The sequence below is a fragment of the Epinephelus fuscoguttatus genome, linkage group LG9 (genome assembly GCF_011397635.1).
Source record: "Epinephelus fuscoguttatus linkage group LG9, E.fuscoguttatus.final_Chr_v1".
Classification (NCBI taxonomy): Eukaryota; Metazoa; Chordata; class Actinopteri; order Perciformes; family Serranidae; genus Epinephelus; species Epinephelus fuscoguttatus.
In genome coordinates this window covers 9,214,875-9,240,630 of record NC_064760.1, presented here as the reverse complement: position 1 = coordinate 9,240,630, position 25,756 = coordinate 9,214,875, and the positions used below count along the sequence as shown (strand labels likewise).

Sequence of the window (25,756 nt, the reverse complement as noted above, 5' to 3'; positions counted from 1 at the left end):
CAAAAATGCAATGCTCAGCCTGACTCCCTAAACTAAACTGAGACAGGAGGAAAAAAGTTTACAACAAAAATGGCATACGATGATCCCCCAGACTCCCCGATAGAAGTCTGGGCTAAGCCTCCAGTATCCTCACATCCTAGAAACGCCTCTGCGTACACCTCACCTGACACGAAGCTGCTGCAACTGGATTTGTCTTCTGACAAATATGCTGATCACAGCAAACACTGAAAAATTGAATACAGACTATGATAAATATGATTAACAATTGTTAATCAACTGGCCCCTAGCCTCTCGTCATTTTGCCAAAGTGGCCCCCAGGCAATACAAGTTGAGTATCCCTGATTTAAGTCATTTATGAGACACATGATGTCAATTATTCATTGGTTGCACCTCCTCATATTTGAGGACTTGTAATCACTGTAGATGAAATGTCTTTGGGTTTTGTGCTGTTGGTTGAACAAAATAAGACATGTGAAAACTGTTTATAGATTTATTTATAGGTTAAAAACATTTCAGTTACTAACTGATGATCAAAATAATCAATTTAAGTCAGATTTATTTGTAGAGCACATTTAAAAACAAATGTCGACCAAAGTGCTTCACAAAGAAATGAAAAACACAGAAAGGATCAAATAAAAATCAGGAATGGAGAGCAGTGATTGGTCACGATATCTGAAGGGTTGGGGGCTGGAATAAAGGATGAGAACTTCAGAGATGTAAGCAGGTGTGTGCGTATGCAATGCTTTAAAAACAAAAGAATTTTAAAATCAATTCTGTACTTCACTAATCGTTAAGATGCAGCCCTACGATTGGTGCCCTATTAACTTTTATGTCTGATTTAAACTTTTTTTAATATGGTTTCTCTATAAGTACTTGTTCAGCAGTTAACCCTGTTTTATCATATTTATTATTCTGTTTCCCAGTCATCCTATCTTTTACCCGACTCCTTTGTCTTCTGCTTCAGCACACTTTGTCCCACTATGCTAAACCTTTATTTATTGTAAGTTATTGCACATTGATCACTGAACAAAAAACTTCACATCAAGTGGGGAAAAAATTATATTCATAAATCAGTAATCTGGGAGTCCTCAAACTTTTATTTTTGAGTCATGCTTCTTTTACATGAATGACTTCTGTTGTGACCACTGGATGGCGCTGTAACTTCAGAAAAACAATCTATGAGAACTCTTCAGTAACATACGGACACCTCCCTGCTGTTGAATAGTTTAGTTTTATCTGAATCTCATCCTTTTTCATGTGTATAGATATTACAGAAAACAATCAATAGGGTTAATGGCTTTTATGTAAGTTCACCTCATCAGTTTAATTTTTGGAAATCCTGATAAATTCACTGTATTCAAACTTAAATCCCAACTAGTTGGCAATGAAGGCAATCACTGTCTTTTATGCTTTGGACAAAAAGACCCAGATGTTCATCTCATCCTGTTCTCTTCACAGCTTTGTGCTCAGCTGCCTACAATTCAGAAAACACTTGATTAAGCTCATTTACACATCTTCCCAAACTCAGGGCATGTTCTCCTCTCCTCTCCCAGCTCGGAGTCTGCACCTAAAATAGTTCACATCTCCACACCCTGCAGTCCCCCCTTTCATCCATCTTTTCCTCTCTCATGTTTTAAAAAAGTGTAATGGGGTGAGGAGTAGCCCTGTTGTTGTGGTGCAAGACTAATGAACAGCCGCTAAAGTTTATTAAGGTAATGATGGCTGTTAGAGTAGCTCATTGTTATCCTGCTGTGTCTCGTGCTCTAGTGTTAGTCTAGTGTTATTGTGTGTGGTTTAAAGTGATTTAGTGGGGTTCAGCTTGCGCAATATTAAAGGGTAACTTCTGTATTTTTTCAGCCTGGGCCCTGTTCTCCATGTGTTTGTGTCTTAGTTGAGTAATCGGAACAACTTCTTGAGAAAGTGGTCCAGTATTGACAGAGAGGGCTCCAGATGTAAACAGGCTGCCATGTAACTTGATTTCATTTGCCCCCTGAGTGTGGTTCCTTTGGGCAGGTGTGAACACAGCAATCACACTCAGGTGTGCACCACAACAACTGGACCAAGACCTTCTTGAAGAGGTGGTCTCGGTCCGGTTACAAACGAACTCTGGTGCGGTTCGTTTGTGGTGAGAACGTGTTCCAACCTGGATCTGAACCAACTGCAGTCACATGACACATTGTTTGGGTTAAACATGAGCATGTTACAGTCCTGGAGGATTATTAATGTGCACCTGGTCCGCTTGTAAATGCTGCCGTGAGAACACGAACCAACTCTAGGCAATTATACAACTTTGGAACAAAATTAGTCCCTGATTCAGACCAAAGGAGACGATTCTAGGTCTGAAAGCACCACAAAAGTGCTTGCTTTGCCACTGACAGGTTCAGATTGCTATTCTTAGTGCTAAAAAAAACAGTATGGAAAGGAGAGACAGACTTTTTGTTAAAGAGTAAGATCCTTTTTGTTTAACCAGGTAAGCTCTGAAATCGTTATCACCCAACCTACAAGACTGCATTACATTGAAGCCTTTTTCATGTCTGCTGGCTGCTGCCTTTTCACTCAGTACTGGAGAAATGTTGTCCCCATTAGTATTTCCCATATAAAAACATGGGAAATAGGATCCTGGCTGAAAAATACAGACATTACTCTTCAAGAGAGATGGCTGTTACTGAGAGAAATGATACTGTAGTCTTTGTGGCACTGTGGTAAAATAAACAGCCATCAGTAAAATACTGTGTAATTCTGGTGTATCATGTTTTGACAGTTTTATCAGCAGGTAGAACGAACCATTTCTGTATGAAAACCATAATGTGTGTGAATATATTGAAGTTGTGATTCATAGTGAGTAAGAAGCCTTTGTTGTGAGTGGATGAAACGTTTTCTTTTTCTTGCAGTAGTGGACGTAGAGTCCAGTCACACAGCTGACATGTAAAATACACTGGGTGTCTTAGAGTTAAGCTCTCGCTCTGGCTCTTCCCGGTTATCCCTGTCATAGTAAATACTAAATAAACGGTCCTATGGATTTGTCAGCCCTCCTCTTAACATGCTCCCAAGCTGCCACTGCCAACCATTGCTATTAATTATGAAAGCTGCACATGTTTTAAATACATTAAAAAACATGCTTCGCTGTTCTCGCAGTATGTGACAGCTCAGCCTGTGTGTTTTCTTCCACTGATGCTGCACATCCAGCACCATATTAAATATTTCTGTCCAAAATGCTGGCCACATTTTGGTAACAAAATTGAAATATCAGACACTCTAACACATATAAATCTTTGTTTGGTGTGTTGTAGTCTGTTTGGTAGATAAGAACGACAAAGATTTAATCTGTATAAGAGCAGAGGCACTGAATGAAAACAGAAACATATTAAAAGGAGATAAATGTTATGAAAGGAGATAGAAAGGAGACACTAACTTTAATATTTCATATTGTATTTTTTGTGTTATCACTACTTGTGGCTTTTTTCGTTTATGTGGGATATCAGATTTTGAACAGAAAATAATTATTTACCCCTGTATGTGTTGACCTGCTGTGTCCTCGCATGGTAAGAATAGCAGAGATTGTTCAAACCCTCCATATACAGCAGCAGACAGTGATGTTACTGTTGTGGTCATACATTTACTGGGTAAAAATATGTTTGTCAGCATGCACGTACATTACAAACACATCAATGGACATATTACACTATCAGCATTCAAGTATGTCTTCAAGTACGCACAAATGTTCCCAGAGGTTGGTTAAATGTGTTTATTAATTCAGTACAGATACTATAAGTTGATCTCTCTGTGTGTTTTGTGTGTGTGTGGTCAGCGGGTCTCGGCTGCTGCAGCCAGCGCAGGTATGTGACATGCTGAAGGGCCTGATCTTGGTGCTCTGCTTCTCCATGATGCATTATGTCGATTACTCCATGATGTACCACCTGATCAGAGGACAGTCTGTCATCAAACTCTACATCATCTACAACATGTTGGAGGTACCTCACATTTTATACGCTTACAGCTGACACGTGGTGGAGAAATCACTTCATGTCGGTAGATTCATACCTTCAAGTGCACTCTGTTTATTGTCCAATTTTGTGCGTACAGTGTACATATTTAATGACTTAATTATACAGACAGTAGATGTATAAATCTGGCTACTGGGACACATTATCTAACCTAAATCAACCAAATACAGAAATACAACTACCTTAGCAGTAGCTCAGTCCATAGGGACTTGGGTTGGGAACCGGAGGGTCGCCTGTTCGAGTCCCCGTCCGGACCAAATATGGAGCGTGGACTGGTGGCTGGAGAGGTGCCAGTTCACCTCCTGGGCACTGCCAAGGTGCCCTTGAGCAAGGCACCGAACCCCCAACCGCTCCGGGTGCCTGACTAAGGGCAGCCCCCTCACTCTGACATCTCTCCACTTTGTGCATGTATATGTCCTGTTTGTGCATGTGTGTGTCTTTCAGACCTGTGTGTAATTGACAATTGAAGACATTGAATTTCCCCTCAGGGGGATTAATAAAGTAAATAAACTTAAACTTAAACTTCAAAGTGGAAAAGGCTTATCAAAACCTGGGATATACCCCTAAGTTTCTGGAAAATTACTGATGCGGCAAAAGGTAAAGGTGCAATACATGTCTGACTGCACATTGGATGTATTTGGAATTAGGGCTGGGTGATATTGACAAAAATTCATAGTTTGGTATTTACAGGCTGACTGGCAATACATGATATATATCTTGGTATTTTCTATGAAACAGCAACATGTTTTCATCTGCAAGTCAAAGCCACATTTGAGATGTCACAAGCAGTTTTATAATAAGAGACTGCGATCAAAATAAAATGCAAAGACAGGGATTTTATTCCCCTGTTTTAAAATATATAGCTGCACAACAGTTACACCTCCAAAACATTAAACATGGCTTAATAGCAACAATTTCAAACACAAGTACACAAATGAGCTTCATTATAAAGGAAATAAACCAAATGTCTGCCACTGTTAATAAGTCACAATCTGTTATCCCTCTGTCAGGTGGCCGACCGCCTCTTCTCATCCTTCGGTCAAGACATCCTGGACGCTCTCTACTGGACGGCCACAGAACCCAAAGAACGGAAAAGAGACAGTATAGGAGTCATTCCTCACTTCCTGATGGCCGTCTTTTACGTCTGTATCCTTCCTGTTCAGATCCACATCCAAAAGAAATGTGGTCGTTGATTGGAACTTTGTGATTGATGTCGGTTGTCTCTTTCTTCTGTGTTTGACAGATGACATCCGGTCACAGTCTCATGAAATGTCCAGAACTGTTTCTCTGTAAGGTTTCTGAGCTGTGTTTGACCGCTGAAAAAGATAAAAGAAGCTTTTAAGCGCTGCATCACTCGGCCTACAGACGCCAGAGTGAAATTTGTTTTGATTTTTTTCCAACAAGATGGACAGACGAGCTAAAAGGCAGAAACTGATTAAGTTTACTTTGGGCCGAAGTGCTCTGAACCAGCTGAGTTCAGTGCAACATAGTGTTTGTTTATATTGTTTTCTTGAGCGTACAGTACGTCCTTCAGTCATGCATTTGATGTTTGATTCTTTTTTTGTATTGCTTATTGTATGGATGCACTGAAACCCATGACTGTTGTTTGCAGCCTGCCTAAATATAAAAGGGGTAGTTGGGATCTGTGAAGTGAGGTTGTATGATGCACTTATCCATAGTCAGTGTATTACGTACAATAGATGTCAGTTGACATGCCCCCAGTTTGTAGAAGCAGACAGGAGTACTGACACAGATGCTAAGCAATTTACTGATGTGGACAGGGGCAGCAATCCTGTCCACACTGACTTTAGAATAGTACCTCGACCACACTTCAAAAGATCCAACCTTATCCCTTAACGATGCATCCTTTTTATTACTTTTTAATGAAGTGATATTCAGTGCTGGAATTCTTTTACATCAGTTATTCTCCTGAGTTTCTGTTGCTCAGTCCTCCATGCCATCCTCATCATGGTCCAGGCCTCCACCCTCAACGTTGCCTTCAACTCGCACAACAAGTCCCTGCTCACCATCATGATGTCCAACAATGTAAGTGCACACACACATACACACTCATGCAGATAAGCATTTGTATTCAACCCAACAGATAGTTGTACACAACAATCTCCCTGATGTGATTGTTTAAGCAGCTGCACTCAGAACAAATATATGCACACATTCTACATTTTACTTAAATAATTTGCATGCAGATGTATCCCAGAAAAAATCAACTTGGCACGTTGGTGATGAAACGTTAATGTCGCAGCTGCAACATGATGCCTTGTTTTGTGTAATTTCTGGATTATAAATGCTGCCGAATGCTTTTCTTTCTTTCTTCTTCTGTTGTCTCAAACACAGTTTGTGGAGATCAAAGGGAGTGTGTTCAAGAAATTTGAGAAGAACAACCTATTTCAAATGTCCAACAGTGGTAAGATATTCAATGTCCTATCAGAGATCACACACTTAATGCTGAATTTAATGTATTGAAAAGATCAAGAGAGCCAAAGACATAATTTACACGCTTTAATTTGTTTCCAGAACAGGTCAAATAATTGGACTCTGCATTGTTTAATTTCTTGTGTGATGTGAGAGAGAGAGAGAGAGAGAGAGAGAGAGAGAGAGAGAGAGAAAGAGAGAGCGCCTCACTGTCTTTAAGATCTGTGATTATCATTTGTTCCACGAGCACTTTACTGCTGCTGAGTGAACAAAAGGGAAAGCTTCCTACAATCAAGTATTCTTTGTAAGCTCTGATCTTCCTCTTCAGAAGAACTGTCAATGATAAAACAAAAATCTGAATTGTAACTTATCTGTTGAGACCTTTTTTCCCCTTCTAGTATCTTTTTAAATCAAGTCCCTTGGTTGTAGAGCTGCAACAGTCAGTCGATTAATCATTAAATAGAAAGTGAATCATTAACTATTTTGCTAATTAAGACATCTTTCAAGTTAAAAAGGTCGAAGAGTTGTCGGTACAGCTTCTCAGTTGTGAAGAGTCTCTGCTTTTCTCTTGTTTTATATCATAATTTAATATATTCATGTTGTGTTCTGTTGTTGAGCAAAACAAGTCATTTGAAGACCTCATACTGTTTGTTAAAAATGAATTTTCTCCTTTCGAAAAGCCAATTTTGAGCAAATCACAAACATAAAACATTTGCTTTTGTCTGTTTCTGTTGGACAGATGTACACTATGACCCAGTCTAGAGTTTAAGTAAAATGTTAAGCATGAAACTGTGGTGCAAAAACATTAAAACCAAGACACAACTGAAGTAAAATAGTTGAATTCTCTTATTTGAATACAAGCCCTTTGTGTCTCTACTCACTCGGATTTGTTAGTCAGAAAACAGAGATATTAAATGTACTGTGCATTTCCCTTTTGATCCCCCTGAGGCAGCGTGTTTTTATCTCAGTCACTCTTGTTGTATACTAATGACGGCAGAAGACAATAAGCCTTAATCAGCTGCCATTTCGCTCTCGCTGTTTACTCACATCACGGAAGATTGGAGCTGAGTGTGTTCCTAACTAGCGTGGTTTAATCAGCTCAGATAATGGCACGCTAAACTTTTACATCTGTGTCTTTAAATCATAGTAGATGGATGTTTGTAGCACGCTATACTGTGGCAGGACTGAAAGACACTGTAGCTGTAAATGTGCTACTGTAATGAGACTTTTTCTTAGTAAAGTGCTATACATTAAAACTGACAGATCTCATATAGTGACATGAATTGGCGCTGTGATCTACTGGTCCACCTACGTCCCAGCCCTCACCTATGGTCATGAGCTCTGGGTAGTGACCAGAATGAGATCGCGGATACAAGCAACTGAAATTAGTTTCCTCCGTGGGGTGGCTGGGCTCAGCCTTAGAGATAGGGTGAGGAGCTCGGACATCCAGAGGGAGCTCGGAGTAAAGCCGTAGCTCCTTTGCGCTTAAAGGGGTCAGTTGAGGTGGTTCGGGCACCTAATCAGGATGCCTACTGGGTGCCTCCTGTTAGAGGTGTGTTGGGCACGTCCCACTGGTAGGAGGCCCTGGGGCAGACCCAGAACACGCTGGAGGGATTACATATCTCATGGAAATATGATGACGGAGAAGTGGATGAAAATGAATGGATGGAGGTCTCATATAACACAAGCTGCTTTAACACAAAAATGCAGTATGAGAACAGCACATGTTGGTGAAGTCAGCATAACTGCAGTTGTGTGTTAAATGTTGATGCTTACTAACCAAGTTGTTCCAGAGTTGAGACAAATTTGTTTATTTTGTCCTGCAGATATCAAGGAGCGGTTCACCGGCTATGTTCTCCTGCTCATCGTTTGTCTCAGGAACATGGAACAGTTCTCATGGAACCCAGGTAGTCATCTGTTCCTCAACAAACTGCAGTTTGAGAGAATCTTTCTGCTGTCATAGTCGATGCAAACACAGCCATAGTGTGTCTGTTTCAAAAGCTGAATACATAAAAACTGGCTACATGTTAGAGGTTACATTTCCACCCTCGCACAGCAGTCAGTGTTTGTCACGGTATAAATCCAGAGAAATATGCTGAGCAGCTTTTTTTCCTGCTGTTTTGGTGTTGTTTGACCCCATGCAACACCTTGGGGATCTTCTCTCTCCCAGCAAACCGTGAATGAGACGGAGCAGAGTGAAGGATGTGAGCTGGGTGTTTCTGTGTGACAGCCGTCTGAAAACACTCAGCTCCTCCTGTCAGTCTCAAAGCCAGACACACAGTGGATGACAGACGTGGCCTGTCAGCTGAAATCATAACACTGATGTGCTAATACAGAGCAACGGCCTTCTGTTGCTATAGGTATACAAATCAGAAGTCTCCACTAATTTACTTATCTTCCACGGAGCATTAATGGTGCCTGCTCTTCTTTGTTTACATCATACAGAACCAAAGCACCTGCTCTCAGCTAATCATCTGCTAAACACTTTATCATAGTTAAAATGGACGAAATGAGAACTGAAGGCTCATTAAGAATTTTATTTATTTTGTAAACAGCAAGAAGCCACAGGGTCGTATATAATGAAGACTGTGTATGGATTGTGATGGTAAAGAAATATATGTACAGCATCTGCAAACTTGTGCATTGAATTGTGTGAGTAATTATATGACTTAAAGCTGCACTAATCAATATATTTGTTTTAATGATATTTTAAATGACTGTCTCCGTGTTTAGACTGCAGGCATATGAGATTCTTTTTTCACTCGCACGTCTCATGCAACAGATCCGCTCTCATTTTAATCTGTGCTGCTGTCTGCACCGGCTCTGTGCTGGCTCACGTCTCAGCTGCGTCTCACGGGCGTAAACACAACCTAAAGCGTTTATCAATGCTTGAAGTCTATTTTTCGACAATACACAAAAGTGCGAGGTTGACGTCCGATAAAATGTCACTGAATAAATGTGTTTATCTACCTTTTGCATTCTACGTGGAGCAGAGTCTGCTGTCTCTGAACAGAGCCAGAGAACAGCACACTTTGCTCCAGTTTGTTATCCTACTCTTCCTTCACTACTGTCCAGCAGTTGGGAGACAAGGGATGGGAACTTCTTGGGTATTGAGGAGCTGTAGTGGTTATTCATGGGCAAACTGTAACCATCACTGAACATTTACTGCCACTACTGCACACTGCACAGAGAGTTTGGTTGCTCGATGCTTTGAATTTGTGGACAAGACCAAACTGGAATAGACATAGTGAATGCTGTCGTTACACTAGCTTAACACTGGCATGGGGATTATGTGATGGCAGTTGCTCATAGTTATGAACTGACAAAGAGTTATCACCATAGGCTATATGAAATAATGGCCGTAGCTACCGTGAGGTCACCCATTGGTTTGTGGACTCCCGTTTTGAAGCCTTAAGTTTGGCATTTTGGCCGTCGTCATCGTAGTTTTTTGGAGACAGAAGTGACCATATGTGGACGGGAGGGTGGATCTGACACACAGACTGTAGCAACGCCTCGCAGGCAGCTTGTCACTCAAAGCAGGCCCTCCCTCAAATATGCATTATAAAGAGCTATGTAAAAATCCACCCAACATACAGTTGTCATGCATGTTTAAATTAACTATAGAGATGAATTTATTTATTTATTTTGCTGTAAATTTGGCATTTTAACATGGGGGTCTCTGAGGATTGACTCACTTCTGGAGCCAGCCTCCAGTGGCCATTGAAGGAACTGCAGTTTTAGGCACTTTGGCGTAGGCTTCTTTTTCAGGCTCTGTTATTATCACCCAATTTTGCAGTTCCTCTCTGCTCTATTAATTATTTTAGTGTGTCTCAGCTCACTGTTTTGTTTTTCAGCCCTCAACTTTACTGTCTCGTTTCATCAGTTGGCGGGGAGTAAAAATGGAGCTAAAAGCAGAGTCAGTGGACAGAGAACAAGACTGCTAATTAATGCTAATGTGACTTTGTATGCTGGATGTGAAATAAAAAGTCAGCAACATCCAGGGAAGGATTCCTCTTAAATTAGATTAAAATTATTTACATATAACACATAAAGTCTCATGTGCCATTTTTCTCCCCTCAGACCACCTGTGGGTGTTGTTCCCCGACGTCTTCATGGTCGTCACCTCTGAAGTTGCTGTTGACGTTATTAAACATGCTTTCATCACCAAATTCAACGACATCACTGCAGATGTAAGAGCCAAATCTGATGTTCATTATTTCTAAAACAGCCTCGCAGTTACACAGTATGTGTGTATAATAATACTGTGTATGTGGTCCGTTTATCTTTCCTAATTAAGACTTGTTTGTTGGCACACTCCGTTATTGTTTGTGTCTCTCTCCCAGGTGTACAGCGAATACAGAGCCAGCTTGGCTTTCGATCTCGTCAGCAGTCGACAGAAGAATGTAAGCAGCTTCTCATTATACTTACATAAACAGCATCGAGCCTACGCAGCTAATCAATGCAGTTTTGTGGAGTGCTGTAATGTGTGCTTGTCTGTCACTGTGTAGGCTTATACAGACTACAGTGACTCAGTGGCCCGGAGGATGGGCTTCATCCCTCTGCCGTTGGCCGTTCTGGTAAGAGACGCTGCACTCTGTTGTTATTCAGGCACAAACACCAGGAGAGAGTTAGTCATCGGCACATAAACATTAGCCAGAACTTCCTACAGACTTGTACGTAATACCACTGCCTGATGGTGCTCACCATGTTTTAAAATCCATAATTATTTTCCACCTCAGAGATCATTTATTCTGCCTTTTAATGTTTTAACAGCTGATCCGCGTGGTGATGAGTTCAGTGAAGGTGCAGGGAGCTCTTTCATACACGTGTGTGTTCCTCTTTTATCTCGGGTAAGTCTGTTATACATTACTAATGTTATGTCATGATTATGTTTCCATGTTACATTTATTGTGGATGGCTTTGCCAAGCATCCAAAATTGATGGAAGCTTTAAAGCCTCATGTTGTTGTACTTGTTACACTGAACGTGGCATTTTAATTTTACATATGCTGCATGTATTTTAATCTGACTGTAAAAATGTAGCTCAAGAGGAGATTTAAAGGCTGAAACTGATTTCAGTTGTTCATGCACATTAATCTGGTGATAAGATATGTTGTTATTCCCTCTTCTTATTGATATTCAGAGTTAAACCATTTAAAATTGAGGTCAAAGTCTATATTTCCATATTATTTTTATCTTAGCGCTGAATTCATTAATCCATTTATCAGTGCATATGTAAACGTTTCATTATATGTTTAACTGTAGTGTGTTAAATGTGCACAGAGATTCCCATATGCTGTATACAGACATGCATGCAGTCACACTAACACATGTGGCCACTGTCATAAACACACAGTGAGATTCAGAGACACACACAGTTACATAAGTATCACCACTGTGCCCTCACGTTCTCCCTGTGCAGAGCTGCTGATTGCCTCGCTCACTCTCATTTGCTGGATCCTGTTGGGCTCGTACCATTGAAGAGTTTCCCTCAGGGTGAAGAATACAATGTTGTCATCTCTAGTGCCATCTCTGGCCTTCCCCACCCCCTGATTTAAAAATAACTCTGTCTCGAACAGGCCGCCGTGCCTTGGCAAAGACTCAGCCATGCTGACACGCTCTCAGTCCGAAACACCCTGTCACAGCGAGCAGTGATCCACAGACCCAAATGTGTCTGTCTCTCTCATATCACCGTGTCAGAGGTTGGGCCTTATAGCAGAACCCAGAAACACACAAGGATGGTCAACATCAACATCCTGGTGTCAGTGGTGTGATGTGAATCAGATGGTTGAAGAAATTCATTATAGCTGCGGCTCAAGACTGTTCTGTGATAACTCTGCCACATCCCAACACCAGATAACAGCAAGAAAGATGGAATAGACTAAAATCATAAACCTCATTATTTTTCCATTTATTCTCATCTAAATCTAAACTTCATCGTGGTGCTGAATCCATCAGCTAAACTGGCAATTAAACTCAAGTTGCTGAAAGAATTCTTAAATACATTGGCTGCCAAAACCAAATATACTAATGTGAAATGCGAAAGAAACAGTATTTATTTCACAAATTAAACTGCCATCAACAAATACAAACAATTGTACATCAGAAGAATGCTTTGTCATGATTTTATTATTTAGTTGTTCATCCAGCAAAGTCAGTTTAAAGGTAAACTACTGTATGCAGGAATCGTCAGTTGTCAGTCAACAAAACATTCAAACTTGGCTCCTCCTGTTTGCACTGCATCTAAGTACACTGCAAATTACGCTACTATTAAAAGAACATTACATTTATTGTCTCAGAAAAGCCAAAAGTTAAGCAAGCTAACTTAGCTAACTGCTGGCACTTACTTTCCAACAGAAAACTCCACTCTTCATTTTCATCCTCTCTTTCAGTGCTTGCCAGCTAAAGTGAAAGCCAACCCCAGATTCACTCTCGTTTTGGAACGAGCTTTGTCCGCTTGGCGTTTCACCTGCTATATTTGTGTTTTTACGCCCCTGTGTCTTTGATTTTTGTAGCTTTTTCTTGGATGCCTGCTGCTTACGATCCAAGACCTGGTTGCTACACGGCAACACAGCAAAATAAGATAAAAAATACAGGCAGAGGGCAGAATCTCTGCAGATACATAACACCGCCACACACTTCTAGTAGTGAACTGAACTGAACTGAAAGTGTGCTCAAAAATTATAATAATTCTGTATAATTTTCTTTTCCTTTTTTTTTTTTCAATTTGTGGGACATTTCTTACCAAGTTGTTCATTGTTCTTTCCCATGATTTTTTTTGGAAGACATTGCACCAATTTGCTCAAGGTTTAAAGGTTTAAATACTTGCAAAAGGCGTCTGAAGGCAGCACAAGAAAAGTGATGTTTCAAAGGGTTAAACAATAGAAAATTGTTATTTGAGAAATTTTTGATCCACTTCTTCCAGTCAGATAAACACCCTTCTAAACAGCAGCCCTCTCCCTGTTTAGGCTGGTTACACTGAAAGTGTTGAACAGTATTGTGCTGCTGGGGAAGTCGTGTGTTTACGTCAAGAGAGCCAACATGGAGGACAAACTGTTCGAGAGACCCTCCACCGCTCCATCCTCCTCTGGGAAAAGCCCCAGCAAAGCTGACCAGGCCAGATGTCCAACACCTTCAGGTAAATCACTAACTGATTATCTTGTGAACATCATGAATGTCTTTTTAAAAAAGGCTGCATGTTTATATTGATTACGTTTCTATATATTAACATTAAACACTAGGTTCCATAAACATCTGACAGACACAGTGAGAGACTAAGTTGTTAATGTAGTGGAGCACTTAGCAGCTAAAGAGACAAATATTTTTCTCAGGAGTTGGTGGAGACCAAAAACAGAGCTAAAAGAGAGTGAATGTTGGACTAACATTCATCAGGAGAACATAAACATGACTCCAAATGGATGATTACGTCGCTCAGTAAAGGATGGGTGTATAAAAATGCAACTATTTGCCAACAAGTAAACATATTAACTTAAATAGTGATGATATGTCAATGTTGTTCGCGGCTTGTCTCTGCTGCCCCCACATGGCCAACAAAATAAGTTGTTGCAAGTTTAAATTAACATGGAAATAATTAGTATGTCAACATATTTAGGATTTTTCTCATCACTTCTATCAGAGCAAAAGTGGAAGTTTATTGGAAAAGAGGAACACAGATTGACCCATTTATAATTTTCCTAGTATCTTTACAAAATTATTCAACCATCTCCGCTTGATAACCCTCCGTCCTCACTAATTACACCAAGTGGAACTATCAGGACTCCTACAATCCAGCAAACCAGAAACGGTCCTGGAATATTTCAGTTTTTGAATATAAGTACATTTGGATATAACCTTTTTTCTTTGTTCTAGCCAGCACTCAAATGATCAGCTTGGCACTCAGTAATGAATAATACTAAATTAAATAATATCCTGATTATATAAGTCTCTTTACATGTCTAGCTGTTAACTCAAGACCTCAAGCCATCTATTTGAATAAATATATTTTTTAACCAATATCCAACAATAAACGCCGGCACATTAGACACTGAGAGTTTATTGTGCACTCATATCTTCAGCATGAAATATTCAGCGAGCTAGCAGGAGCCCTCAGCTGAGGTCATTATGCAGTGTGAACACGACACTTTGATTTTGGATCCAAATACAGAAAATGCAGCACAGACATGTTAAAAAAACAGTACTTCAGTTTTTGCAGCTGCTGTACAAGCAGTGACAGAGAATATATCACATGTTTGTTTTGAATCTCACAAAAGCTTTTAATCACAGACCATCACCTTGAAATATATCACAGATTTTGGAGGTTGCATCCTATTTTGAAGATATGAAAAGACCTGTGAGAGCATCCTGGTGGTTCTCAGGAATAGATATCTAGTAAATGAGATGTCCTGGGATTTAATCTTTCTTATGAATAATATGCATGCTGCTCTCTGCCTCCCACTCGATTGCTGATCTTCGCTGTGTCTCTGCACTTTGACATACTGTGTCTAATAAAACAGTAATGTCTTATAATGATATTTAAAAACAAACAAACAGAGGAAACAAAGCTCTGTTGTTGTTTATATCTCACACTAAAGTGGAAAACACTAATTTATATTCCAAATCATGTGTTTGTCCGTTGCATGCAGCACAGTTTACCAAACTCTCCTCGCCTTAGAGAAGAATCATCTTTATATTAACATTTTTAAGCATTCAGCTGACATTTTAATTTACATTTTGGGCAATTAGCTGACACTTAAATTTACATTTTAGGCATTTAGCTGACACGAATCCAGACAGATTTGTCAGCAGGTAGGAGCTCAGTGTCCAGCTTCAGGCAGCAGATGGAAACATCCTGTGTGTGGTGCTGAAATTACCAGTATTTTTTATGATCAATCTGCCACATATTTTGTCTATAAAATGTCAAAAAATATGCATATTCTAATTGTTTTATAGAAACAGCCACAAAAACTTAAAGATCGTCGGTTTATATTTATATTAGACAAAGAAAAGCTGCAACTCTTCACATTTGAGGAGCTGAAACTAGCAAATGTTCACCATTTTGACTAATCGATTAATCTACTAATAGACCAAAATTGGCACCACTTGTATGCATTTGATCAGTGATCAATAATGTGGCACCAAAGCGCAGTTTAGACCAAAGATTTGTGACAAGATGAGTTGAAACAGCCAACTATTTGTAATGCACCGTTCTGCAACGTTCTAAAACCCTGCAGTTCACACCAATGCGACTTAATGAGACGGCGTATCATCTCTGTGCAACAACTCTCTGTACTTCTGTTCTGATTTTCAGCTTTTCAGACTTATTTTGTGGAGTATAATTTGTAGCTTCTTAAAATGTGAATGAGGATAGTGAGATACTGGCTACAGTTGCATTTGTAGTAGTGGTGAAATGGTGAAAAACAGAAACAAAACGAGCATCAGACAGACTGTATTCATAATAAATACACCACAATAATATCCGTTATATTGGAGGGGCAAAATAAGCAGCAGCGACCCACCGTCTGACACCGGCACACTGTGAGGATGGAAACAGAGGGCTCGGCAGGCGAACACGCTGTCTGTGGTCATTTTGACTTGACCAGCTGATCTCACTATAAGCTGATTGGCTGTTGAAACAGGTGACAAGCTTTTCATTCTAAAACCAGCTGCGGACGATCTGACCAGCTGAGTTGCAGGTGACACCATCAACCGCCTTGAGTCGAGCTCAGACCGACTAGTTCACACCGCTGCAACTTTTCTCCAACGTTCTAAAATGGTTTCGCCTCATCGCAAATCTTTTGTCTGAACTGGCCTTAAGGGACAGTTCACCCCAAATTCACCCCAAATAAACAGCACTACCTGTAGTGCTGTTTATCATTTATTAGATTGTTTTGGTGTGAGTTGCAGATTGTTGCATTTGTAAAACTCAACATGAAAGTCTGTCCAGAAATCATGAGCCAGTTACTCGAGGTAAACCGCAGACCTTGTTGTGAGCAATTTTTTTTTCCTACGAACTACCAACTGTATCACTGGGCAGGAGGAAGCAAGCATCTTAGTTCAATATTTACATACTACATAGCATCAGAGAGCTAGCTAATGTTACAGCTCAGGAGGATGTCATTAATGTTTACATCTTGCGCTGTCAGGAGCATGAGTAGATGTACACGTCCTTCTGTGTGGTGATGCGGTTGGTGGGTGCAGTTTGGTAGCTAAGAAAGCTGACACCACAAGCCTAGCGCCATATAGTTCTGTTATATTGGAAAGAGGGCAGACAGCTTTACGGCCAATATCTCCAACACTCAGCAGCTCACACCAAAACGATCAGAATTGATAAACAGCACTACAGGTAAGAGGAAAATATGTATTTTTGATTTTAGGGTGAACTGTCCCCTCGAATTATGGTTTGACAGTTTGAGCTTTGACTGTAGCACTTCCTTCAGGCCAATGAATTTAATTAGTCTAGACTCCAAAATGGGTCATACCTCCAAAATTGTATCAGCAGTACTTGAAATTGTTATTTTAATACAGTTAAATCAAATCACAAAGTTACTTTTTTGTAAGGATAGTTGTTGCTATATAGCAAAGGTTGTTTACAGCACACTCATCCTTGTGGAAGATCGAGCCCTTCTGTGATAAGAGATCCAGATTAATTGATTATTTAAATGGCATTGTCATTTTTTTATGCACAAATACAAAAAGTTACCTGGCTCCTGGTTCTCAGTCCTGAGGATTTGCAGGTCTTATGTGATAGTAAATTGAATATATCTGTCAAGAAACTAATATGCCTTTTCATCAATAATAAAAGTAATTGTTAGTTGTCGCTGTAGCAGACTTTAGAGGCATTGACGTGCCAAAAATCATCCCATATGACAAATATCAACAACTAAACAAACCCTCATTCTAACATTCAAATATTTACATATGAATATCCTCATTAACATTCATGTATATATCTTGACACACTGTTAAACAGGCCCTGTACCTCAGGACACACACACACTCGCGTACGATCAGACACACAGATTTGGAGGTGGCAGTATCTCCCTGTCATCCGCAGCCAAATCCCTGCAGATCTTTTCTCCCATGTGCCACAGACCTGCCTGCTGCTCTGAGCCAGGAGCTTTAAAATGACAAAGATCCTGATGGTGCATCATGTCATATCAAACATCAAAGCTCCTACCAGCGCTTGTGTTTCAAACAAATCTGGTTTCTCAGAAAGCAGCTGCTACAAGGCTTAAGGCGGCATGCTCCGACATATAGAGTATAATAATAACTACTTTGAGGTTGTGGGAAATTAATGTGAGTCTCCTTCTGCTTCCCACACATTTAGCTGCTGGGATTTCAACCAGCTATCTCTCTTTTCCAACATTACGCTACTTTGGCGTGCGCCTGGAGCTTTACCTGCTGCCCCAGTGGATTCACTGCACAATTATGTTCATCTGCACGTCTTTGTCTTTACAATGATCGGGATTCACGTAACATTAGATATGCCATCTGTCTATACTGCATGTTTTTGTCCAGAGGGCAGAAACGGGTAATGAGCGGTTTCACATCAGCCATTTCAAGCCCCATATGGTAGTTAACTTTTATTAAAGCTCACATATCTTCCAGAGAAAAAGTGGAGATCTATGTGTTTCTGCACTGGCTTGAATAATGTTTCTGCCAAATCTTTTGTAATGTGCACCCTTAAGGACTCTATGGCACACTTTATTTACACATGTACATGATAAAACCCAGATAGAGAGGGTTGTAATTAAAAGAAAAACAACCAATGTCAGCCTCACACCAAATTACTTTTAGAATGGTTTCACTGTCGCAGACACATTTACAAAGTTGGTATAAAATCAGGAAAGTTTACCTCAGTTGTGTGCACTCCCTTAAGGCCCGAACATACTCGGGCGGAGCAGACTCCGCGAGGAATGTCCGCAGTCATTCGGGCTTTCATAGTCGAGCGCACTTCTGCGTTGTAGTTTCCTGTAAAAATGTCAGTGAAAAATCCCCGCGATGTGAAAAATACATGCCGAGCAGTCACTGGTGCGTGGAGCGGAGTCCGTGCGGTCGTAAAATCTGAGCTTTGCGCGCACAGGGCTTGCGGACGTCCGCGTATGTTCGGGCCTTTAGTCTCGATCGTTCGGTGTAAGGTGGTAATAAAACCCTGTCTGAGCGTTTGTTTATCTTGATGTCCCAGTAAAATCCAACATGTTTAATATTGTCGTACCGTGTCATACTGCACTGTGTCATACCATATCATATCATATCGTATTATAGCATAGCGCAACATATTGTATCGCATCGCATCGTATCGTATCGCATCATATTGTATTTTAGCCTGGCTCATGAAATACTGAAATTCAATTACATGAACATTGTCAACAACCAACAGTTACACTCTCTCCAACACCAGGGAGCAGCAACCAGGCAGATAGTCAACATGGAGGGGACCAACTCAGGAGAGGCACACGAACATGAACAAGTCTTGGTTCTCTTGTGTTATAGAAAAGTAGGGAAAATTAGTGGAGTTGTTGAGTGAACTAAAGTCGGTGTTCAATTCATCATGTATCTGATCCACCATCTGGCACTTATTTTAGTGAGAAATCTTTTTTTTTTTTTTTAAATGTTCACCTCTTGTTCCCATGATCTCCTCTGACTAAAATATTGCAGCTAACCAACAGAGGCTGGGCGCGAGTTGAGGTGACAAAATCCAAATTGTAAAGTTTGTACATAAGTACAGTTTAGCTTCTGGATTATATTGACACCGAATCGACAAGAATACTGTCAACATATGATGCCTTTCATCTTGTGTTTCTAGAGTTTGCAACACTTAGGAATTGTTAATATGTCACATTTCATAATGAGAGCTTGGCGTAATATTTTCCACCAGGAGCAGGATGGGAAATAATCTCAAAAGTAATCTAGTTGTAGTCTTGCAAATAATGACCCTGCAAGATCCCCACTCTTTGCAAAATTTGTCTTTGGATGTGAGAGGGTGTCGGACTTTAGTCTTTTAAAAGTATTTTCAAAGTCTTTTCAAATTCTTCTAAAGTATTGTAAATAAATATCAAGCATAAAAATATCTTCTGCTGACAAAACCTGCACTAAATGATTGCTTTTGGCCAATTTGGGAAAGCAAAATGAGCTAAAAACACAACAATGACATGCTAATATGACCTTTTAAAACTGATATGGTTAGTGTGTTTGTAAATAGTTGCCCATTTACACTTCCAGAAATATATATTAGCAATTATTTTGCATCATATCTCTGTTGATTTACATCCTTTTAGCTCTGTTGAGTCTCCACTAACTGCTAAGAAACATATCTTGCTCTTAAGCTGCTGAAGTAAATACAAAGTAAAACCAAAGCAATGAGCTGAAAGATGCTAAAACGCTCTGCTCTGTAGAGGACAGAAGGTTCGAGTAGCTGATTTCATATTGCACATACTTTAGTAACATTGTTGATATTTAAGCATGATTGCAAGATTATGCTGAGATCAGAATACATTTTATCAGGCCAATAATGATCCTTCACTAACAAACAATGCTGGTTCTGGGATGCATCACGACATCCAAACAAAATATGTTTCGTTCTAGATTTATTTTCTCTCTTTTTGCTGTCTTTTGGCTAGTTTGACGACTTCTTTTTCTGTCTGTGATGTTAAAATAGTGAAGCTAAAGAAGAGAAATGTTAGAGTTGTAATGTGCAACACTGAAGCTGCTTTTTGAGTCAGTGATCTGACAAAGTGACCATCTCAAGAGACAGAAATATTCTGTTGTCTGATCATGGTGTTAGCAAATGGATCAAAGTTAAACTGAAGCAAAGAAAGACATAATAAGCAAAGTGATGTGTACACTTGTTTATTTATTGACTGTCAACAGGCATGATTTCATTATAAATTTATCACCGCTGAATTATTCAGACAGAACAGAAGGTATTATAACACAAATCTTGATATTTTCTAATATTCAGTTGGCCCATGATGTCTGTTTTCATGGCCTTGATCATATTTGAAGTTTTTTTAGCGCCTTACTCAAACACTTCATATGCTCAGTGGACTGCAGTATTTCTGTACAGTAAAGTGTCGGTTCAGCTCTGTCTACAGTAAGAATTGGAAGTTAGTCGTAGCCAGATAGCCCGCGGCTGGGCTGGTTGTCTCTGTGGACGGCCTTGTTAATATCCAATGCTGCTTCGCTCAATTCTCTCTAATGTGATGAATTATTCTGTTTGGTTGGTTTTTCTAATGTAATTCACTCAGTGTGCTCAAAGTTAAAAAGGCTTTGCAGTGTTTTCTCTTAACGTAATGCAGTGGAAGTTGTGATAAGAACCAACTGTGCTTCTTCGTGTTTCATGTCAGCTTTCTTTTTTGGCTATGTGTCATTATTCCCTCTCTGTGCCGCTGTGAAACTGCGCAGTCAGGTGGGTGGACGGTGGCAGGTTGAATCACTTCCTGTCACTCAAGCCAGAACACCTTCGCTTCTTCTGTTACAGGCTGAGAGTTGCTGCTCATTGACAGCTCATCTCCCTCTCCTATACTGCAACTTCTCCCTCTCCTCTCAAAATTATTTAAAGGAAATCTTTTCTTTCTCACAGCTCCTTTTGCTTTCCTGAAGCTGATTGTGTAGATTATGACCACTTCCAATTTTGGATAGTATCCTATTCCCCTAATACTGCAGTGTATGTTTTATATACTGCTTACAGAGAGCATCAGACAAATATGTTAAAAGAAAAATACACTTAACTGTTGTTCAGAGTTTACAAAAAACACCAAGAGGCACCTGTAAAGGTCATCAAATAACTATCTTGTTTGTTTATTCTGTATACAAACAGATGGAAAACATGGTGTGTTTTTTCAGGGTATAAGCAGTAATCTTGAAGTAAAATTGAATAACTTTTAGGACCTTTTTTAAGACATACTGCAGATTTTAAGACCTGTAAATCACTTTGAGTTCTAACCAATTACATCAGCAACAAACATAAATGTTGATTATAAGATAGCTCTAACAAAAAGTTATAATATAATATATATTACATGAAATAAAAATTATAGTATGGTATAGTAAGGTATGTCTTTATAAAACGTCATGATATCTTTTGCTATGAAAAAAAAATAGCAAATGTCATAGTATAGTATATCCCAAAAGTAAATAAACAAAACAAAAAAGTCATAGTATGTCATCCAAAATCATGAAAAAACAGTCATAGTATAGTACGTCGTTAAAAATCATGAAAAAACGTCATAGTATGTCGTTAAAAATCATGAAAAAATGTCATAGTATAGTATGTCGTCCAAAATGATGTAAAAACAGTCATAGTGTAGTATTTCGTCCAAAATCATGAGAAAAACATCATAGTATAGAATGTCGTTACAAATCATGAAAAAACGTCATAGTATAGCATGTCGTCCAAAATTATAAAAAAAAGTCATAGTATACAATGTCTTCCAAAATCATGAAAAAACATCATAGTATAGCATGTCCTTAAAAACCATGAAAAAGTAGTCATACATAGTATGTCATTTGTGCATTATGTCGTCTAAAATCATGAAAAACCGTCGTATATGGTATGTTGTTAAAAAACAAACATGAAAATGTCATCCTATAAAGTGTCATAAAAACGTCACAGTAGAATATGCCAAAAAACAATAACAAGGTGACACAATAAAAATACAAAAAAGTGGCTCAGTATAGTAGGTGATAAACACGTCATTAAAAATGTCATCATAGACCATTATCTTGTGTCGACTGAGACGGAGAACTGAATCTGCTGATTTTCTTACATGCTGTTTGTTTTAACAGTCCCTCTACACACTAACCAGTGAATCAGCTGAGCAACTTCAAATTCACTCATCCACACGCTGCTTTTTCTGTCATTAAATATACGTCACCCACTGTTTCTTACAGGTGAATCAAAGATGGAGCAGAACCCTGTCACAGCCTGCAGCCCACCTCCATCTTTCTCCTCATCTGTGACCACCCAGCCGACTCCCAGGACTGACTTGTTTCCTCCCCCACCCACTGACCCATCTCCTGCTGCTCCAGCTAGCCGTCCCCCAACTCCTCCACCCGAACCTGAACAAGCTGCACCTGCACTCTCCAAAGAGGAGGAGGGCGAGGCACAAGGAGCCTCTGAACTGAAGCACAGGACTCCCAAAAAAGACCTGCTGGAGATCGATCGTTTCACTATCTGTGGTAACCGCATCGACTAACCAGCAGCAGCAGCAGCAGCAGCTGATGTAGTGATTAACCACTCAGGAAAGACGGAGAGCAGTGGGCCCTTTGGCGCCGCTCTCCCGGCCAACAGCAGCAGAAAGCTGAGTATTTATTAAAGTCAGAGGCAATACAGTAAGTTATTGTGAAAATGACGATCCTGCTGTGGTTGAAGCCTGAAGTCGAGAAGTTTGACAAAGAAAACTTCAGCTGGCTGAAAAACAGCAGGAGAAAAAGTGTGACTGTGGCAACTCAAGTCGTCTGAACTGTCGTGTGTGTATGTGTGTGTGTGAGAGATAGAGTGTGGAGGTGTTTGGATGGTTCAGTATTTGGAGTGAGCGCAGGTGTGAGAGTGTGTGTGAAACACCGTGTGTGAGAGCACAAAAGCACTTCCTGTCTGAGCAGCACTGGTACCAGAACGAGAAACTTCTCAGTTCGCTCAGCAGCCACAAAACAAACGTTCAAACTCTGATATTAAAGGTAACACCTGAATCAGTCGTCAGTGCTCCAAGTGTTTCCTTTTACACCTGATTCATTAAGGTTCTTTTTATAACTCGTCAGGTGTCATCAGACATATCATCGCAATCTGCAAGAAAAACTAGCCTCTTTTTTATACAGCAGTCTTTATAATCAGACACTAAGGTTACTTTAACAGTTTAGCTCAGATATTCAGATCTGGATTGGCTTTAAAGTGCAAAAGGTGTCTGAGAGGTTCCTTCAGTAATAGACTTGAAGCGAGTGGTTCCCAACCTGAGGCTCGTGACCTGCAGCAGTCAAGAAAAAACACATTTAACATTTACAGAGATATTTTTATTTAGACTTTTCTTCTGAATTACCGTATAATTTGACCTTGTTTGGTCTCTAAAACTCTGAATATGGTCTCTGAAATTTGTGATAAGAGGTCACACAGACAATGATTTGTTTTAAGAGGTCACAAGGCAGACAGGTTGGGAAATGCAGCTCTGAGCAGTCAGACACCACTCGCTCCATTAACTGCTCAGCTCAGAAGTCTGGACGTCAGCAGGAGGTCGTGAAGCATCATCGTACTTCCCAAATTCAGTCGATGGAGTTATGAACATGACTTTTAATTAGAGCCTTAAGTAGAGCCTTTCGTTTACACAGCCAACAGATAAAGTCATTTGCGGCACACACGGCGCCTTCAGCCACTGAAGGACCTTTCATTACAGGAAGCAGTCAGCGCATGACATCACAGAAGCTGCCGGTCAAATGAAAGAGTGCTGACATTAAATCTGCTGCTTCTACCAGCCTCGCACGCAGACAGACGCCTTTCAGAGGTCCAGTTAAAACTGAAAAAACAAACCAGTAATTGGTTAATTAAATACTGAAACATGCTGAAGATAATCTGAATTTTCTTCTTGCTTAGGAAACATTTTAAACTCAAATCATTTTCTGAAATCATCTGATCTTTATAAAAGGGTGACGCATCCTCCACTGATCCATGTCAGAAATATGGTGTTTAATTTTTCATTTCTTTCAGTCTAAAGAATGTTTGCACTGATGGACCGTATTGTCTTAAATACGACGGGTCATGTTTCTCATTCGACTCTCAAGTAATGTTGTAATGTTTACATCTTAGAAAATAGAAGCAATATTTCTGCAACAAAAGGCCTTTTTTTGCATGTGTGTTTTACATTTTGTTGACTGACTTTATTAAATTGTTTGCCATGATTGAAACTTTTATTTTACTGCAATGAAAAAATCTATAAATATGTTAACAAATCAGTTTTATCATCCAGCTTTCATTTGTCACCCACGTTTGTAACTGAGTGTTAAATATGTTATTATTAACATTACTGCAGAGTTTTACAATTCATTGTCAGGCCATACAGTTACAGTAGCCAAATATTTAATTTGTGTCCATGACTTTTGTTTTCTGATCCACAGTCGTTAAAATCAGTGAATAATGGTACATTATGTAGCACTTTATACTGTGTGCCATCTTTGCTTTGAGTTGTTTGACAGTTCTTACAGTTAGCTGAGTAGTTTTAGCAGAATTATACATAAAAATCATTAAGAACTAGTTATTAGGGTTCAAATCCAACCAAATGCTGGTAAATTTTAAAATAATCTATGAAAGAAATCACTTCTCTTTGAGTTAAATTCCTCCTGTCACTTTTAATTTATTTACTTTTCTGCCCTGTTAATTAAACAATCTAACATATGACAATAATATATTTAAAGTTGCTCTGGCACAAACCCTCATTATGTTAAGTGGAGTATCATATTTTACTTTAAGCAGAGAGGAGATAAATATCTAATGTAAACACTTATCTGCTTCTATTTGATTCTGTTTTGGAGATAAAAGGTTGTTTATAATTTTCATTACCATTGTAATAAGGAGAATAGTTCTGTTTTTGGAGCTGCCAGTTGTGATGTGATAATATTTTATGCGCATGAAATCTGACTCTCTTCAGTCCTTCATGTGGATTTGTGAAATGTCTCGTCTCCACTGGCCCGAGCTCAGTCTCGTTGTGGTCGGTCAGAGAGATCGACCTGAACCTGACTGACCCACAGCTGGGCTCCACAGTGCTAATGGAGACGAGACAAGCGTGTTCCTATGCGAGCTGCGATGGTCCAGTACACTGCCTGCTTTGTCTCATCAGTTTGGTTCTTTATTTAATTCCTACCTCGATATTGTATGAAAATGCCCCCTTTTGGATTAATAAAAGTTTGTTTCTTAAGTGTGGTGTTTTAATTTAACACTGTGCAGTGGAATCATTAGAGGATATCTGTCTGTCCTCCCTGCTGCAGTGTCTCTCTTTGTTTAGGATCTATTTTGAACCTTAGACGGTCAGCTTCCTGATTTGGAGTCACGATGAGACAAACTTCCTACAGATGTGAAACTACAGCTAAAGTTTAAGTGAACAACACTGTCAATGAGTTTAATTCACTTCCCCAGCTGCAGTTTGTGGGATTAATAAGATATGTCTGGATCCTCAACAAACAGACCTCTAAATACAAACTGAATTTTTACACCTGTAAATAATTATGGAATTTGTAAACTAGTATGTGAAAACTACAACATGTTGTTCAGTCCAGGTGCATTCAAATATGCCTCTATACAGTAGTTTAATATCCAGAGTCTGCCAACAGAGTCCATCC

General features: G+C 39.6%; 1 protein-coding gene across 2 annotated transcripts in view; it reads left to right on the top strand.

Moving 5' to 3' along the window:
* The window catches only part of tapt1a (transmembrane anterior posterior transformation 1a), a 36,300-nt gene extending 10,965 nt beyond the window's left edge, over positions 1-25,335 (top strand). For both annotated transcript variants that reach the window (XM_049585124.1, XM_049585123.1), the window contains 11 exons: positions 3,809-3,971; positions 5,015-5,150; positions 5,953-6,050; positions 6,360-6,429; positions 8,264-8,344; positions 10,518-10,627; positions 10,781-10,840; positions 10,946-11,014; positions 11,211-11,287; positions 13,405-13,574; positions 22,328-25,335. In XM_049585124.1, the coding sequence (XP_049441081.1) occupies positions 3,809-3,971; positions 5,015-5,150; positions 5,953-6,050; positions 6,360-6,429; positions 8,264-8,344; positions 10,518-10,627; positions 10,781-10,840; positions 10,946-11,014; positions 11,211-11,287; positions 13,405-13,574; positions 22,328-22,632 (1,339 nt within the window). In that variant the 3' untranslated portion in view covers positions 22,633-25,335. The remainder of the gene's footprint in view (positions 1-3,808; positions 3,972-5,014; positions 5,151-5,952; positions 6,051-6,359; positions 6,430-8,263; positions 8,345-10,517; positions 10,628-10,780; positions 10,841-10,945; positions 11,015-11,210; positions 11,288-13,404; positions 13,575-22,327) is intronic.
* The last annotated feature ends 421 nt before the right edge of the window (positions 25,336-25,756 follow it).